At 39.2% G+C, this 19,740-nt stretch overlaps 1 protein-coding gene across 1 annotated transcript; it reads left to right on the top strand.

Annotated features, from left to right (window-relative positions):
• Window positions 1–1,755: 1,755 nt before the first annotated feature.
• On the top strand, window positions 1,756–4,426 carry LOC142538674 (uncharacterized). The gene is made up of 4 exons (XM_075643977.1): window positions 1,756–2,587; window positions 3,038–3,177; window positions 3,292–3,475; window positions 4,374–4,426. Exons 1-4 carry the CDS (start codon window positions 1,756–1,758, stop codon window positions 4,424–4,426), a joined length of 1,209 nt encoding a protein of 402 aa, XP_075500092.1.
• The last annotated feature ends 15,314 nt before the right edge of the window (window positions 4,427–19,740 follow it).

Raw genomic sequence — 19,740 nt, 5'->3', positions numbered from 1 at the left:
AACACGGACCCGGAGACGGAGGTTAGCAAGGGGTTCGTGCCTTCTCATTTCTTCGACACATATTTAAACGCACAGACACGGACCCGTACACGGACCTAGGGACGGGGTCCGTGCTCCTTCTTTTACATGACACATATGAGGCAGTACCTACACGGACCCGGGGCCTGACCTGGGTACGGGTCCGTGTAGCTTCAGTTTTTGGGATAAATATTTTATCACTTAAGGTTTGGTTTGAGGGTGTTATGGTATGATTTAACATTAATGTTTTACAAGGTCAAGTGGTGAGAAATTATAGAATGTTCTAAGAAATTATTTAGCTTGAGATTAAGCATGACTTTTACGTTTAAGTTGTACACGTTAAGCTTATGAATTCATGTTAGTATGTTGCAGCAACGACACGATTGACATCCAACGAATCCCTCAGCGCTAAGTAAGTATGTATGACGTGCAAAGAAATATTTGAAGTTTTTGAGGTATGCTAAATGTCTTGTGACCAAAGTAAATGGGTTTGGAAGTCGAGAACGTGGCCGAGGACCACTCCACCCCGTTAAATTATGAACGGGTTTGAAGTTAGGATTGGAAAGCGTTAAATTATGAACGGGGACCAATGCCCGTTAAATTATGAACGGGTTAGATCGTGGTTGTGAAGCGTTAAATTATGAACGTGGATCAACTGGCCTGTTAAATTATGAACAGGGATCTCATGTATGTGCAGTGGATACGTCCCTGTCAGCCCAGTACTGTGGTTTGTGATCAGGCATTTATTATGTTATGGGTCACTTGCTTTGAAACATCCTCTACGCAAAATGATGAAGTTAAGTATGTTGAAGTATGAAAGCATATTTAAAGAAAAGTTTATGTGATGGCACGTCATATTATGTATGCATGTATGTTCAAAGTTTATGTTCAAAGCTTCAAGTTTCAAAGTATGTATGTTCAAGTTCAAAGAAGTTTATGAGAGTTCAAAGTTATTATGAAAGTTTAAGTTTCAAGTATATATGTTATATTTTGAAGTTGTATGTGGTTTTATTATGTAATACTCGTTATTCCCAGTTTATACGTGTTGAGTCTTTAGACTCACTAGACTTGAACGATGCAGGTGAGTACGTTGAGGAGGAGACAGGAGGTGGCGACCAAGGGGCAGGCTTGGACTGAGCGGAAGGCTAAACCCGAGGACCACTATGTTTATGTTTTATGAAAACTTTAAAATATTATGTTTTTATGTTGGATGTGAGATGATTTGAAATAAGTACTTTGTTGGAAAATATTAGTTGGGAATGTTGATTTTAATATTATTAAGTTAAATGACAAGTGACGACCGTATGAAATTTTATGTTTAAGAAAATTTTTAATTTTTCCGCAAATTTTGAAGTAGTAAAAGTACGGTACGTTACAGTTGGTATCAGAGCGGTGTTCTTGTAAAGGGTTATGCCTACTTCCAGTCGCAAGAAGCTCATAAGGTCACACCTCAAGTCTGTAAGTTTTAAGTTTTCAAAGATTTATGTTAGTGTAGTATGCATTAAGTTATTATTTTCAGCATGTCCATACTTTTAAGTTCAGTTACGTGAATCCTATGTTATTTATATCATGTTCATATGCATGTTGGGTTTACGTATTGGGTAATTTTAGAACAGTATGGCTCCTAGACGTTTGATTGCCCGTGGAGCTAGGGATGAGGACCGAGAGTCTCGTGATAGGGAAAGAGCCACTCCTCCTCCTCCACCTCCAGATATGCAGGCGCAGATGCTTGCAGCTATGACGCAGTTCTTCGCACAGGTTGCGGGGAATCCAGCTCCAGCAGCAGGAGGTGCAGGACCGAGGACTCAACCGGAGGCAGTGTACGAGAGATTTCAGAAGATGAATCCTCAGAAGTTCTCAGGGACTACGAATCCTATGGTGGCGGAAGAGTGGGTTAAGTCTATAGAGGTGATCTTTGAGTATATGGAATTGCAGGATGTGGATCGAGTCCGATGTGCCATTTTTCTCCTAGCAGGGGATGCAAGACGATGGTGGGACAGTGCATCGGTGGCAGTTAATTTGCCGATGTTGTCTTGGGATGGATTCAAAGAGATGTTCTTCGCTAAGTACTTCACTGAGGAGGTACAGGCCCGTTTGACTACGGAATTTATGACACTACGACAGGGAGATAGTAGTGTGGCTGAGTTTGTGAGAAAGTTTGAACAGGGTTGCTACTTTGTGCCACTCATAGCTAATGATGCTCGAGCAAAACTGAGGCATTTCATGGGTGGTTTGCGGCCAGTCTTGCGCCGTGATGTGAGAGTAACTGGCCTTACTACATATGCAGCTGCCGTTTCTGGAGCTCTGGCGGCGGAGCAAGACCAGAGAGACATTGAGACTGATATGTTGGGCAAGAGGCCCTACCAGGCACCACCGCAGCCACAGCATCAGCATCAGCGACCCCAGTACAAGAAACCTTTTCAGGGGCAGCCTGGGAAGAAGCCTTACCAAGGACCACCTAGGGGCAAGGGTCCTATCCAGCAGCAGGGGGCGCCTCAGAGGCCCGTTGTTTTCCCAATGTGCCCGAAGTGTAACCGCCAGCATCCAGGACCATGCTTGTATGGATCAGGCAAGTGTTTTAAATGTGGATCTACGGATCACATGCTGAAGCAGTGTCCTCAGTGGAAGCAGCCAACCCAAGGGAGGGTATTCGCCATGCACGCACAGGAGGCGAACCCAGACACTACACTAATGACCGGTAATCATTTCTATTTAAGCTCGGTATTATTTGCCTTGCATGTGGAAATTTTATTTGAGATTATTAGTGTACTAGTAAGATTTTAGATTGACTTGGAATATATTGATTTCAACTATGCTTAAAGTTAATTGCTAGTATTTTGGGATATAAGTTTGGTGTTGTGCTAACATCTCTCAGGAAATATTTTCATAAAGAGATTAGCCACAACTGCACTGATAGATTCAGGAGCCACTCACTCCTTTATATCGGAGACCTTTGCTAATCATTTGGACATCAAGTCCATTGGCCTAGACGTGAACTTTTCAGTGACACTTCCATCAGGGGAAGAGTTGTTAGCCACCAGTGTGGTCAGAGATATTGATCTAGAACTGCAGGGTCACTTGGTGTATGCAGATTTGATTATATTGCCAATGCCAGAGTTTGATATCATTTTGGGAATGGATTGGTTGACAAAGAATCGAGTTCTTATTGATTTTCAGAAGAGATCAGTGTTGGTCAGACCATTAGGCATGGAGCAGTTTCTATTCGAGCCAGCTAGATGGAGGAATTTTCCTCGCATGATCTCCTGTATACAGGCGAGGAGATTGATTTCCAAAGGGTGTCAGGCTTTCTTGGCCAGTATTGTGTCAGCACCTGATGTAACCACTCCATCTATATCAGATGTTCCAGTAGTCAGAGATTTTCCAGACGTCTTTCCAGATGATGTTGCAGGACTTCCACCGGATAGAGAAGTGGAGTTTGCCATCGATCTCATGCCAGGTACCGTGCCAATCTCTAAGGCACCATACAGATTAGCTCCAGCTGAGATGTTAGAACTCAAGCAACAGATACAGGAGCTTCTGGACAAGGAATTTATTCGCCCAAGTTTCTCACCTTGGGGAGCACCGTACTATTTGTGAAAAAGAAAGATGGGAGCATGAGGCTTTGCATCGATTACCGTGAGTTAAATAAGGTGACGATCAAGAATAAGTATCCATTGCCTAGAATAGAAGATTTGTTTGATCAATTGCAAGGAGCTACTGTATTTTCTAAGATAGATCTTCGATCAGGATATCATCAATTGAAAGTGAAGGATGCAGATGTCCACAAGACAGCTTTCAGGACCCTATGGGCATTACGAGTTCTTAGTGATGCCGTTTGGAGAACGAATGCTCCAGCTATTCATCATTTGATCAGTTCGTCATAGTATTTATTGACGACATCCTCATATACTCGAAGAGCCATGAAGAACATAACCAGCATTTGAGGATAGTCTTACAGATTCTTCAGAGTCGCAAGTTATTTGCGAAATTCAGTAAGTGCGAATTTTGGTTGGAAAAGGTAGCGTTTTTGGGTCATATAGTATCTAGTAGTGGTATCGAGGTGGATCCAGCGAAAGTAGCAACTGTCAAGGAATGGGTTGAACCAAAGAATGCATCTGAGATCCGAAGTTTTCTGGGTTTAGCTGGTTACTACCGTAAGTTCATTCAAGGATTCTCGTCGATAGCAGTGCCACTCACTTCACTTACTAAGAAGAATGCTAAGTTTGTGTGGAGCGATGAATGTCAGAAGAGCTTCGATACTTTGAAGCAAGCTCTTATTTCAGCACCAGTGTTAGCCATGCCATCAGGGCAAGGAGATTTTGTGTTATACACTGATGCATCTAAGCTCGGTTTAGGAGCAGTAATGATGCAACAAGGTCGGGTCATAGCTTATGCTTCCAGACAGTGAAGGTACATGAGAAAAACTACCCGACACATGATCTTGAGTTAGCAGCCGTTGTTTTTGCATTGAAAATTTGGAGACACTATCTATACGGTGAGAAATGTCAGATTTTCACTGATCACAAGAGTCTCAAATATTTCTTCACACAGAAAGAATTAAATATGAGACAGAGACGTTGGTTAGAACTGGTTAAGGATTACGACTGTGAAATTAGCTATCATCCGGGAAAAGCTAATGTTGTCGCAGACGCATTGAGCAGAAAAGTTGCAGTCATAGCTCATTTATCAGCTCAGAGATCTCTTCAGTATGAGATTCAAAGGTTTGACTTGGAAGTTTATCGTAAGGGCAAAGCTCCTAAGCTGTCTAATCTGACAGTCAAATCTTCCTTGCTAGATCGTATTCGAGCAGGACAGTCTTCAGATGAGCAACTACAGAAATGGAGACTAAAAGATGAAGCGAAGGGCAGTGTTCTCTACACAGTGTCAGATGGTATTGTGAGATACAAAGATAGAATGTGGGTGCCTAGTGGTGATTCAATCAGACAGGATATTTTGTCAGAGGCACATGCATCTCCGTATTCTATTCACCCAGGAGGTACCAAGATGTACAAAGACTTGCAAATTTTGTATTGGTGGCCAGGGATGAAACGAGATATCCGCAGATATGTATCAGAATGTCTCACTTGTCAGCAGGTGAAAGCAGAGCATCAGAGACCAGCAGGGATGCTTAAGTCACTTCCCATTCCAGAGTGGAAATGGGAGAATATCACCATGGATTTTGTTGTTGGTTTGCCGAGGTCAGTCAGAGGATCCAATGCCATTTGGGTTATAGTGGATCGACTAACTAAGTCAGCACATTTCTTACCAGTGAAGACGACTTTCTCCATGACGCAGTATGCGGAGCTTTATATAAGGGAGATAATTCGTTTGCATGGGATTCCAGTTTCTATTGTGTCAGACAGGGATCCGAGGTTTACATCGTCCTTCTGGAAAAGTTTACATGCAGCCATGGGGACGAAATTGTTATTCAGTACTGCATTTCACCCTCAGACAGATGGCCAGTCTGAGCGAGTGATTCAGATATTAGAGGATTTGTTGAGAGCTTGTATGATTGATTTTCATGGGACTTGGGAGTCTAAACTACCACTTGTGGAGTTTACCTACAATAACAGTTTTCAATCATCAATAGGTATGGCTCCTTATGAAGCTTTGTATGGACGAAAGTGCAGATCGCCAGTTCATTGGGATGAAGTTGGTGAGAGAGCAGAACTTGGTCCAGAAATAGTTCAGCAGACTGCAGATGTGGTGGTTAAGATTCGTGACAGAATGAAGACCGCCCAGGGTCGTCAGAAGAGTTATGCTGATAAGAGAAGGAGAGATCTTGAATTTGCTGTAGGTGATCATGTATTTGTTAAGATAGCACCTATGAAGGGTGTTATGAGATTTGGGAAGAGAGGTAAGCTGAGTCCGAGATTTATTGGACCGTTCGAGATTCTTGACAGAGTTGGAACACTAGCTTATCGTGTAGCCCTACCGCCGAATTTGGCCGGAGTGCACAATGTATTTCACGTTTCGATGTTGAGGAAGTATCTAGCAAATCCTTCGCATGTCTGAGCCATGAGCCATTGCAGTTGACTCCAGACTTGTCTTATGAGGAAAGACCGATTAAATTTTAGACAGACAAGAGCGTAGACTTCGAAATAAGACGACTAAGTTAGTCAAAGTCCAGTGGCTGAATCAATCAGTGGAGGAGGCCACTTGGGAAGCTGAAGCAGATATGAGAATCCGCTACCCAAAGTTGTTCGGTAAGACTAATAATTTCGAGGACGAAATTTTTATAAGAGGGGGAGATATTGTAAAGCCCAAAATAGTTATACGTAAAATCCATGCATATATTTAATTTATGAAATTTTTTATTTAATTATTTATTTTATTAATGTATGTTAAAATGTTTTCTAGAGTTTTATGTTTCAGGCGATTATTCGAGGCGAGATCGAGGAAAGGAGATAGGGACGATTTTTTTTTAGCAATAATTTTAATGCAGTATTTTATTTAAGATAAGGATGGAGTATTTTAAATAATTTAATTAATTTTAGTAATTTAAGAGCTTAATTATTTAAATGATTAATTGATTTTAAAATTTTAAAGTTGTAGTATTTGTGCATCTTATTTAAATTTAAAATTTATAATGGGGGTTAATATGAGATTTATTTTAAATTAGTAAGTTAAATGTTTTTAATAGATTTTTTAGTATATTAAATACATATGTTACAATTGTTTATATATACGTAGGTATATATATATATACACATATATATCAACACACAAGGCACACACACTTTGACTCACACACACACTCACACATTTACACACACATATACACGTAGACACACACAACACAAAACACAAAACAAAACATGTTATTAAACCTTTTGACTAAAGAGAAGGTTGTGTTTTTAAAACACTCCTATCTCAATTTATTTATTTCATTTTCTTCCTTCTTTTTTTTCATTCAACGAGCACCATCTCCTCTAAAATTTCCAGCATATATTAGTAAGTTTTCTTTGAAGAAATTGAGCTAACTTCGTCCCGGATCGTCTCCCGTATCATCTCCGCTTCGGTATCGTCGTTTCGGTATTTTTAAATATCAAAAGGCACGTATAATCTGTTCTTGCTGCATCGATCATGTCATATTAGTATTAAGTGTTTTTAAGCATAAAAATGTATGTATGATGTAGAAGTTTGAGCAGAAAATCTACCGAATGTATTGGAAGTATTTTTTGGAGTTGAAATTTCGTGTTATGATGGTCTTTCGAAAACTGCGATTTTTCTGTACATATTTTGAGAAAACTTTCAACTACAAAAACGTAGATCTTTTGATACGTTCGATTTGATATAAAATTCGAGTTATTTGGATTAAAAACGAGTGAGTTATGGTGTTTTTAGTATGACTGCTCAAATTAGATCCGAAAATTCCTGTTTTGATGTTCTTTCGAAAACTGCAATTTTTCGGTACATATTTTGAGAAAACTTTCAACTACACAAAAAGTAGATCTTTCGATACGTTCGATTTGATATAAAATTCGAGTTATTTGGATTAAAACGAGTGAGTTATGATGTTTTCGTATGACTGCTCAATCGTGTTTCAAGAAAGTTATGAATTTTAATGTGTTCTTGAAGTTTTTATGTTGCAGGCTTTGTTGGGGATCGATGGGTGATCGTTGCTGCATATAAGAAAGTTAGTAATGATGTTTAGAGTATTTTGAGGTTTCGATTCATGTCGTTAAAAGCTTGAATTATTAAGAAGTCGTAAGAACTACACTTTAATATAATGACAGTATTTTTGGGTCGTATAAATTGTAGGGTGATTATAAAAGTTTAGTTCATTGTTATGGTGTCCTAGAATGGTCTCATAGTGTGGAATCTTGATGCATTATGTGTTAATTGGGGAGAATAGACATGTCATAAAATTTTCATCAAATAATTCGTTGGGCAGACGGACACGGACCCGGAGACGGAGGTTAGCACGGGGTTCGTGCCTTCTCATTTCTTCGACACATATTTATACGCACAGACACGGACCTAGGGACGGGGTCCGTGCTCCTTCTTTTACTTGAAACATATGAGGCAAGTACCTACACGGACCCGGGGCCTGACCTGGGTACGGGGGTCCGTGTAAGCTTCAGTTTTTGGATAAATATTTTATCACTTAAGGTTTGGTTGAGGTGTTATGGTATGATTTAACATTAATGTTTTACAAGGTCAAGTGGTGAGAAATTATAGAATGTTCTAAGAAATTATTTAGCTTGAGATTAAGCATGACTTTTACGTTTAAGTTGTACACGTTAAGCTTATGAATTCATGTTAGTATGTTGCAGCAACGACACGATTGACATCCAACGAATCCCTCAGCGCTAAGTAAGTATGTATGACGTGCAAAGAAAATATTTGAAGTTTTTGAGGTATGCTAAATGTCTTGTGACCAAAAGTAAATGGGTTTGGAAGTCGGTGAATGTGGCCGAGGACCTCTCCACCCCGTTAAATTATGAACGGGTTTGAAGTTAGGATTGGAAAGCGTTAAATTATGAACGGGGACCAATCCGCCCGTTAAATTATGAACGGGTTAGATCGTGGTTGTGAAGCGTTAAATTATGAACGTGGATCAACTGGCCTGTTAAATTATGAACAGGGATCTCATGTACGTGGCAGTGGATACGTCCCTGTCAGCCCAGTACTGTGGTTTGTCTGATCAGATATTTATTATGTTATGGGTCACTTGCTTTGAAACATCCTCTACGCAAAATGATGAAGTTAAGTATGTTGAAGTATGAAAGCATATTTAAAGAAAGTTTATGTGATGGCACGTCATATTATGTATGCATGTATGTTCAAAGTTTATGCAAAGCTCAAGTTTATGAAAGTTCAAGTTATTATGCAAATTCAAGTTTCAAAGTATGTATGTTTAAGTTCAAAGAAGTTATGAGAGTTCAAAGTTATTATGAAAGTTTAAGTTTCAAGTATATATGTTATATTTTGAAGTTGTATGTGGTTTTATTATGTAATACTCGTTATTCCAGTTTATACGTGTTGAGTCTTTAGACTCACTAGACTTGAACGATGCAGGTGAGTACGTTGAGGAGGAGACAGGATGGTGGCGACCAAGGGGCAGGCTTGGACTGAGCGGAAGGCTAAACCCGAGGACCACTATGTTTATGTTTTATGAAAACTTTAAAATATTATGTTTTTATGTTGGATGTGAGATGATTTGAAATAAGTACTTTGTTGGAAAATATTAGTTGGGGAATGTTGATTTTAATATTATTAAGTTAAATGACAAGTGACGACCGTATGAAATTTTATGTTTAAGAAAATTTTTAATTTTTCCGCAAATTTTTGAAGTAGTAAAAGTACGGTACGTTACAGTTATAGCCTAACACAATTTTGATCAATATTCGAATGATTGTGATAAAACTCGTAAGAACTACCATATTTCATCTCATTTCCTACCAACTTCATTACACTACTTCTACCTACACAGCTTACCCTCCCTATTGAGACATATATTCATTCTCAATACACCATGAGCAATATAAAAATCATGTTCAATCTCAATATTGATACCTCAATCATCACATGAAATCTAATGAGCTAACTAACTATATAATAAACGACATAAACACATTCTATCATTTGTACGAGTAACCGGGCATTACAGTATATTTCAGAGATATCTTGATGATTTTGTAATTATCTTTATTGATGATATTCTGATTTATTCAAATAATTTGATTGATCATGCTGAGCATCTGAGAATTGTATTGAGAACTCTGAGAACTGAGAAATTGTATGCCAAGTTATCAAAATGTGAATTCTGGCTGAAACAAGTTGTATTTCTTGGGCTTATTATATCAGGAAATGGTATTTCTGTTGATCCTAGCAAAGTTGAGGCAATGATCAGTTGGCCAAGACAGACATCAGTGCCAGAGATACGCAGTTTTATGGGTTTTAGCTGGCTATTACCGTCGATTCATTAAAGATTTCTCCAATATTGCTAAGCCGATTACCCAGCTGACTCAGAAGAATGCCCCTTTTGTTTGGTCAGAGGTGTGTGAATCTAGTTTTCTAGAGTTGAAGAAGAGATCAACCAGTGCTCCAGTGTTGACTATCCCGTCGAGTACTGGTGATTTTGTTGTTTATTATGATGCTTCTCACAGAGGACTAGGTTGTGTTTTAATGCAGCGAGAACATGTTATTGCTTATGCCTCGAGACAATTGAAACCACATGAGACTCGCTACCAGATTCATGATCTTGAATTGGCTGCCATCGTGTTTGCATTGGAAGATCTGGCGACACTACCTATATGGTGAGAAATTCGAAATCTATTCTGATCACAAGAGTTTGAAATATCTATTTTCACAGTCATAACTTAATATGAGGCAACGTAGATGGCTTGATTTATTAAAGATTTTGATTGTGCAATCAAATATTATCCGAGAAAGTCAATGCAGCAGCTGATGCACTTAGTCGAAAGGTATGTTTTTTATCCCTATCGACGATTGGTGTTTCGAATTTGATTGAAGATTGCTGTCTTTCTGGATTAGTATTTGAGACAGATTGTCAACCTCTGAGACTCCATGCTATTCAAGTTGAACCAGAGTGATTTTTTGAATTAAAGAAGCACATAAATTGATCAGAATATTCAGAATTCGATTATGATGGTCAGATCAGGGCATCAATCAGAATATCAAGTTCGTGATGATGAGTTATATGTGAATAGTCGACTTGTTGTGCCAGATGTTTCAGACATGGAACAAAAGATTTTGATAGAAGCACACTGTAGTCTTTTGAGTATTCATCCTGGTGGCAGAAAATGTACAATGATCTGAAGAAACAGTTTTGTGGAAACAGGTGAAATTAGACATTGCAGATTTTGTATCCAGATTTTTGAATTGCCAACAGGTGAAAGGAGAAAGGAAGAAACCAGGAGGTCTGTCGCATAGCTTATCTATTCCAGAATGGAAATGAGATCATATTTCTATTGATTTTGTTACGAAGCTACCACGATCCTCCAGAGGTTGTGATGTGATTTGGGTCGTTATTGACAGATTGACCAAATCAGCATGCTTTATTCCTTACAGAATGACCTACAGCCACGACCAGATGGAAGAGATTTATGTCAGAGAAGTGGTCAGATTGCATGGCGTGCCAAAGTCCATTGTATCAGATCGTGATCCTCGATTTACTTCACACTTTTGGCACAGTTTGCAACAAGCTCTAGGTACGAAATTATATTTGAGTACTGCATATCATCCTCAGATAGACGGACAGTCAGAGGGGACTATCCAGACAATGGAGGATATATTTAGAGCTATAGTGCTAGATTTTTGCACTAGTTGGCAAGATTCTTTGCCACATTGTGAATTCTCGTACAACAGCTATCAGACGAGCATAAATATGGCTCCATTTGAAGCGTTGTACGGCAAGAAGTGCAGATTCCCTCTCTATTGGGATGAGATATCTGAGGTACCTGAACTTGGACCTGATATGATTCGAGATATGACTAAGAAAGTAAAGATGATTCAGAAAAGAATAAAGACAGCTCCGGAAAGACAGGCCAAATATGTAAATATTTGACGTCGACCGTTAGAGTTTGAGGAAGGAGACAGAGTATTTATGAAGATTTCTCCTTTCAGAGGCATTGTCAGATTTGGCAAAAGAGGAAATTTGTCTCCACGCTATATTGGCTGTATGAGATTCTTGAGAAGATAGGTACTCGTGCATATCGACTCGCTATTCCTCCTTCTCTATCTGGTATACCTGACGTCTTTCATGTGTCTATGCTGCGGAAATATCTTCCTGATGCTTCTCATGTTCTTCAGCCTGATGAGGCCGAACTTAATGAAACTCTGAGTTAATTTGATAAACCGATCCAGATTCTAGATCGTAAAGAAAAGCAGCTCAAAACAAAGACTATTCCGCTTGTGAAAGTTCAGTGGAGTCGTCATGGCATTGAAGAAGCTACTTGGGAAACTGAATCAGATATGAGACAGAATTTTCCAGAGTTATTTCATTGATGTGAGTTTTTTGTTTAACTTCTGTTATATTTTTTTATCTTGTATGATTTGATTGCCTGTGATTTCGGGGACGAAATCATGTCTCAGAGGCGGAGAATTGTAAGGCCTGGAAATTTATCATTATAATTCGAAGTTAATTAATTGACAAATTGATGTGATTATGAAAGGCCAAGATCCGAGGATGACATAAGAAGATACGATTTTAGGTGTGAGACCAGAAGTCTCACGCATATGCGCGCGTCTCCGCGCATATGCGCGAGCTGCTATATGCCGAGACAGTAAGTCTCGCGCATATGCGCGAGACAGGATGCACATATGCGCGAGCAAGATTTATATACAAGCGCTGAGACAGTAGGTCTCGCACATATGCGTGAGACTAGGCGCGCATATGCGCGAGCTGGGGAATTTGAATATGCCGAGACAGTAGGTCTCGCGCATATGCGCCGGTGATGGACGCGCATATGCGCGAGACGTGCTGAGTGAATATTGAGCCACATGTCTTGCCATGCATGTTAAGGAGTATATAATCCTTCATTCATTCAGAATTCTTAGCAAAAAGAAACGAGAAGCCTCTAAAGAATCCTCAACCTCTTAGGATTTCAGATTTTGATTGTGCAAGATCGGGCCGTCTTATTTTCAATCTGAATTTATTTCCGTGCTGCTCTTGTCGAAGGCTTCAAAACAATGTAAGTTTGATTACTTTTTAGCATGGTTCCAAAATTTGTTGTTGGGGGAATCATAATTTGATTTATATTATGTGTTCCTGAGATTGTGGTAATCGTATAACCGAAACCGGATTGAAGAACGGACAGTTTATGCAATTGTTATCAATTTTTAGCCTATGTTGAATGAGATTGTACATATTTGATATTATGGGTTGAAATTGTGATTGATTATGAGTTGTGATGGACGCGCATATGCGCGAGACGTGCTGAGTGAATATTGAGCCACATGTCTTGCCATGCATGTTAAGGAGTATATAATCCTTCATTCATTCAGAATTCTTAGCAAAAAGAAACGAGAAGCCTCTAAAGAATCCTCAACCTCTTCAGATTTCAGATTTTGATTGTGCAAGATCGGGCCGTCTTATTTTCAATCTGAATTTATTCCGTGCTGCTCTTGTCGAAGGCTTCCAAAACAATGTAAGTTTGATTACTTTTTAGCATGGTTCCAAAATTGTTGTTGGGGGAATCATAATTTGATTTATATTATGTGTTCCTGAGATTGTGGTAATCGTATAACCGAAACCAGATTGAAGAACGGACAGTTTATGCAATTGTTATCAATTTTTAGCCTATGTTGAATGAGATTGTACATATTTGATATTATGGGTTGAAATTGTGATTGATTATGAGTTGTGATTTGTATCTGTTGATGTTTGAGTTGCTGGATATATCGAGATTTTGCTGTTATGCCGGCGAAACAGAATTAGATTGAGTTCTGATCATATCCCGTATTGCCTTGAGTTGTATGTGATATTATACTTCTCGAAATGTCATTCCATATCTTGTATTGAAGACTTCGAAGAACGATCAAAGCCGGATTGAGGTTTGAATCAACCAAGAACTACGAGAAGAAATGTATAAATCAATGTTAAACCGGGAAGATACAACTCGAGTAAGAGATAGCTTGAGTTTCCCAAAACAACATACTATATTGTTATTGCTTCGATGTGTTTGCAATTCTTGAGATTGATATGCTTAGTCTATTGAGTTATAGAAAAGCATGTGTTATGAGTCTTTGGCAGAGGTGCCAGGTCACTAGACATTTGGTTTATATCGATGTGCTTAGGAGAAGATGAACTCCTATTGTAGAGATTCGATATAGAGGGCCAATGTCTTGGAAAAAGAACGTACCACTATCTAGCTGAGAAGAGTAGGTGGGAGACTTTTTACGTTCTTATTCAAACCGAGATCCCTAGATAAGAGTCGAGTCAAGATTAAAAGTTTAAGAGTTTGATTTAAAGCTCGATATAGCTTTATGTTTTATTAGATTATGATACATGTTGTTTACAAATGTTATATGCTGTTATTTATGTTAGTATGAAATGCATGTATACATTGTTTATACTGGAAAATATATTTCTCACCGGAGTTATCCGGCTGTTGTTGTGTTTGTATGTGTGCATGACAACAGGTGGGACATGATCAGGGTCGAGAAGAGGATGAAAGATCGAGATTAGAGTGAAGATCCGGGATGTAGAACTGGTTTCAACACTTGATATGTAATGGATGAACACTAGTATGTTATCATTGTATATTGTACAAGACTTATACTTTTGACCAGGCTTGTAGTTATTGCACTTGATCTTGTAATTAAATAAGATAGGACATAACTTGTTGAAGTATTTGATATTCTTATTTATGGGGTGTACAATCTGTAAAAAAAAATCGACCTAGATTTTTTAATTGATCCATTTAATCCAAAAGAAGATTGAAGAAATGAATTAGCATCCGGGTCCCCACATCAAACCTGGAATTTTCAAAATTCAGGGACTAAAATGCAAAGCTTCGAAAGTTCAGGGGCTTTTTTTGAAAATTCTAGATAAATAGGGCTATTTCTGTAACTTATGTAATGCATGGATCAAAACAATATTTTCGAGAGTTTAGGACATGGAATTGATGAATTCGGAAATTCATTGGGATATAATGCAATTTTCGAAACTTTTAGGACAAAAATGAAGAATTGCGAGATTTTAAGAACTGTAAATGCTATTTCGAAATATGTACTTATGTACTGGTACCAAGTCTCTGTGAACTATGTACTTATGCGAGGAGTCACGAGGTCATGGGTTCGAGACTTGGGGAGGTATCTGTAATGCCCGGAAATTTAATCCTAGTAATCTGTAATTATTGATTTATAATTTGATATGATTATGAAAGGATTAACCGAGACACGATTTGAAGTAACGTGTGAAAATGTATGTGCGAGGACAGTACCATCGGCGCACATGCGCGACATGAGACGCGCACATGCGCGAATTGGACAGAAGGTCTCGCGCATATGCGCGACAGGAAGGCGCGCATATGCACGAGCTGTGTGAAAGTTCAATCACAACTCCAGAGAGTCTCGCGCATATGCGCGGAAGGTGTCGCGCATATGCGCGAGCTGCCGAAAAGAAATGTGCGAAGACCAGAAGGTCTCGCGCATATGCGCCGATTTAGGTCGCGCATATGCGCGAGACATGTTGCGTGAAGGGTGCGCCATTTGCCTTGCTGCATGTACGTTGATGTATATATATATATACACAATGCAATTCCCTTCATTCCTTCTGAAGAAAACCGAGAAAGGGTCAGGGGAAAGTTGCGAAAAATCCGTCCGTCTGATTTTGAATCTGACTGCAGTACTGTGTTCATATCTACGCAGGCTACAACTGGACGTAAGTTTTACTACGTTTTGATATGATTTGAAATTATGATGTTGTCAGAATTGAATGAAATTCATATATGATGTTCTTGACATGTTAGACATCATAGAATCGAAGTCAGATTAAGAAACGGACTGATTATGGAATTGTTATGATTTTTTGAAGTTAATTGACTGAGATATGATATCAGATTGTATTGGTATCGATTATTAGTTGAGGGAATTATTATCTGGTGATGTTATATTGACCTGGATATCGGGATTGTGCGGTTATACCTTTGATTTTGAATTATTGATCAGATTGTTATCGATTTAAACGGTATATTGATATGATATCATTGATATTGCCATTGCCAGATCGAAGGATTGACAGAGTTTGAATTCCTGACCGAAACTACAAACGAAAGGTATAAGTCAATGTGGTATCGGGAGATCGACTTAAGTCGGTTTAGACTTGAGTTTCCCCAAATCACATACTTTATTTTATTGCATTGATATTTGCATTGCTTTGATTGATGTACTTGTTCTCTTGATTTATAGATAGCAGGTACTAACGAGTAATCTTGTGACAGAAGTGCCTGATAGTGGTGGGATCGCCACGGGCACATTGCACGATGTCACAAGATAGTGTATTGGCGATAGTGCCAAAGTCTGTCACCGGATGATTGGCTATCGATGTGGATAGAATTTCAGGTTTCCTCTATTACTGTTGATCGATGTCGTATCGGTGTAGATAGAATTGGAGCTTCTTCTATTACTGGTGATCGATATTATATCGGCATGGATAGAATTAGAGTTCCTTCTATTGCTGGTGATCGATACCATATCGGTGTGGATAGAATCAGACCTTTTTCTATTTCTGGTGATCGATACCTTATCGACGTGGATAGAACTGGAGTCTTTTCTATTATTGTTGGTCGATATAGGAATGCCAACTTCTGGAAACCGGGATCCCTAGACTAGGATTGAGTCTAGTCTAAATTGTGTAGCTACGAGTATTGTCGACAGTCTGATATTGATTATGTTTCAGATTTTGATACATATTGCTGTTATCTGTTACATGCTTTATATTTGGTTATATGATTGCATGTTTCGTTGATTTATACTGGGATTATATTCTCACCGGAATTATCCGGCTGTTGTCTTGTTTGTATGTGTACATGACAACAGGTGGGACAGGATCAGGGTCCAGGAGATGAGGAGAGATCGTGATAGAGTGGAGACTTCGGACTTTGATGTATATAGGGTTTTGGCACTTGATAATTAGATGTTGAACCTTAGTTTTTACTGATTTGTAGACGGTACAGGACTTGTACTTTATTTTATACTGAGTTGTATATTAGTTTGATTTCACTACATTCCGCATTAAAAAAAAGAAAAAAATTTTATTACCCTAATTACTTGATTAGTAAATTGATCATGATGACGATTAAGAACTAATTAGCGTCCGGGTCCCCACATCACTCCACCAACCTGGTATGGAGAGTCCTATGAGTAATGACGCATGTGGAAAGCCCGTGAGGGAAAAGGCCCCAGTGGGAACCCAAGATGGGACAAGGCCCAGAGGGAGCCCAAGATCGGGATAGCCTTGGGTCGATCGGGGCAGTGGGCTGCATGCGCGGTCCACTGGGCCTGTAATGGGTCGTTACAATAAAAGGCGCCTTTTATTCTAACGACCCATTAGAGTCCCAATGGACCGCCCATACGGCCCACTGCCCCGATCGACCCAAGGCTATCCCGATCTTGGGATCCCTCAAAGGGGCCTTTTCCCTCACGGGCTTTCCATAGACGTCGTACGGGTTACTCATAGGACTCTCCACAGCAGGTTGGTGGAGTGATACCTCCCCAAGTCTCGAACCCAACCAAGTCTCTCTGAACTATGTACTTATGCCAGGAGGTCATGGGTTCGAGACTTGGGGAGGTATCACTCCACCAACCTGCTGTGGAGAGTCCTATGAGTAACCCGGACGACGCCTATGGAAAGCCCATGTAATGGCCGAGGTTTTAGTTTGATACTTTTGAGTTATTCCATATTATGAATAAGGTAATGAAAGAACAGACATGCAGAAGCGACGTTGCAATTCAAGTTTTGGTGACAAAGAGACACTGCACCCGTGCCATAAACACAACCGCACCCGCGGTGTAATGCCCGAGATGTGAATTGGTAATCAGCAATTATTAATGCATGATTTGATGTATTTATCGAAGGCCGAAGAAGCGACGTTGCGATTCGATTTTAGTTGCAAAATATATTGTTGGGACAGCAGAGACAGTGCACCCGCGGTTTCAAAAGACAGTGCACCCACGGTCGTTTATCATGAAATGTTGAAGGTTTACAGTAGGCGTACCGCACCCGTGCCAGAAAAGCCACCGCACCTGCGGTAAATGAACAGAGACCAGACCGCACCCGCGGTAGAAAGGATAGCGCACCTGCGGTCGTCGTTCATGCAATTTTGAGTGTGGATCAGTATGCTCAGCGCACCCGCGGTCCAAAGTGTAGCGCACCTGCGGTGAGACGTGTGTTATGAAAAATAAGACGCGTGGCTTGGCATGCACAAGTGATAAATATATACATATTTCCTTCCTTCAGAAACGTAAAGAAAGAAGGAAAAACTTCCGAGGAATTCTCCAGCTTGCTCGTAGCTTTGAACGGTGATTGTGAGAAATCCGTCTGTCCAATTTTAAATCCGACTTCAGTACTGTAATCCTATCGACCCAGGCTACAACTGGACGTAAGTTTTATTGAGTTTTGGTATCATTTGAAAATATGGTGTTGTATGAATTTAATATGATTCATATATGGTGTTCTGGATATTTTAAACACCGTAGAATCGAAGTCAGATTGAAAAACTAGACTGATTATGGAATTGTTATGATTTTCTGATTATATTGATTTGAAATCGGACATATTTGTATTATGGATTGATTACAGATTGTATTGGATATGGGTTATAGATTGTAATTGATATATGTTGATGTGGTATTGACGAAGATGTCGAGATCGTTCCGTTATGCCGTTGATTTTGAGTTGAATCCAGAATGATCAGATTGGTATTGATTTGAGCAATATATTGATATGATATTATTGATATTGTCATGGCCAGATTGAGGGATTGACAGACTTTGAATTCCAGACTTGAACGTCGTCAGAACTTCAACGAAAGAAAGGTATAAGTCAATGTAGTATTGGGATATCGACTCAAGTAGAATATACTTGAGTTTCCCTAAATCACATACTTATTGTTATTATATGCATTGATTTGATTTGATATGCTTGTTCTATTGATTTATAGAAAGCACGTATTAGATGAGTATTAGACGAGTGATCTTGTGACAGAAGTGCCTGATAGTGGTGGGATCGCCACGGGCACATTGCACGATGTCACAGGATAGTTGAATTGGCGATAGTGCCACAGTCTGTGACGGATAGGTCAAGACACCGGATGTTTGGTTATATCGAAGTGGATAGAATTGGATTTTCTTCTATTACTGATGTTCGATATAGGAATACCAACATCTGGAAACCGGGATCCCTAGACTAGGAGTGAGTCTAGTCTGAGACGTGGAGTCACGAGTCTGATTTACGATTTCATATTGATTATGTTTCAGATTTAATACATGTCACTGATATTTGTTACATGCTCTTACATTGTTTATATGATTGCATGTTCGTTGATTTATACTAGGATTTTATTCTCACCGGAGTTATCTGGCTGTTGTTGTGTTTGTATTTGTGCATGAAAACAGGTGGGACAGGTTCAGGGTCGAGGATATGAAGAAAGATCGTGATTAGAGTGGAGACTACGGACATGGATTAAAGATAGGTTTTGGACACTTGACATTTAGTTGTTAAACCATAGTTGAATGATTGTATATATAGTACAAGACTTGTACTTTAATACTGATATGTATATTAGATTGAATCCCATTAAATTCTGTATTTAAAAAAAAATTTAGACCCTGTTTATTATAATTGATTAAATTGTCCTGATGATGATTAAGAACATGATTAGCGTCCGGGTCCCCACAACAGGTGGTATCAGAGCGATAGATCCTTTAGACTGAGATAGGAGCTAGTGAGCGGGGTAGAATGAATTTTCTTTCCTTGCATGTGATTGCTCGCATGATTTACTGCTTTAATACATATTTACCTGAATTATCTGATTTTGATATGGTAATGTGTATTATTGAGAATGGATCATAACCAATTCTGGATCAGCTGTAAGATGATCAGAGGAGGACTGAAACCGGTCTGTTGTATTTGGGTTACTAATCCATTTGATTATCAGATATGCCTCTGAGAAGAGTACCGGAACAGGGTAGCACTTCAAATCCTCCAATGGATGTAACAACAACTCCAATAGAAACATTGTTAAAGAG

This window comes from Primulina tabacum, chromosome 3 (genome assembly GCF_025594145.1).
Source record: "Primulina tabacum isolate GXHZ01 chromosome 3, ASM2559414v2, whole genome shotgun sequence".
Lineage (NCBI taxonomy): Eukaryota > Viridiplantae > Streptophyta > Magnoliopsida > Lamiales > Gesneriaceae > Primulina > Primulina tabacum.
The sequence above is the reverse complement of the archived record's forward strand: the minus strand, read 5'-3'. Positions and strand labels throughout refer to the sequence as shown.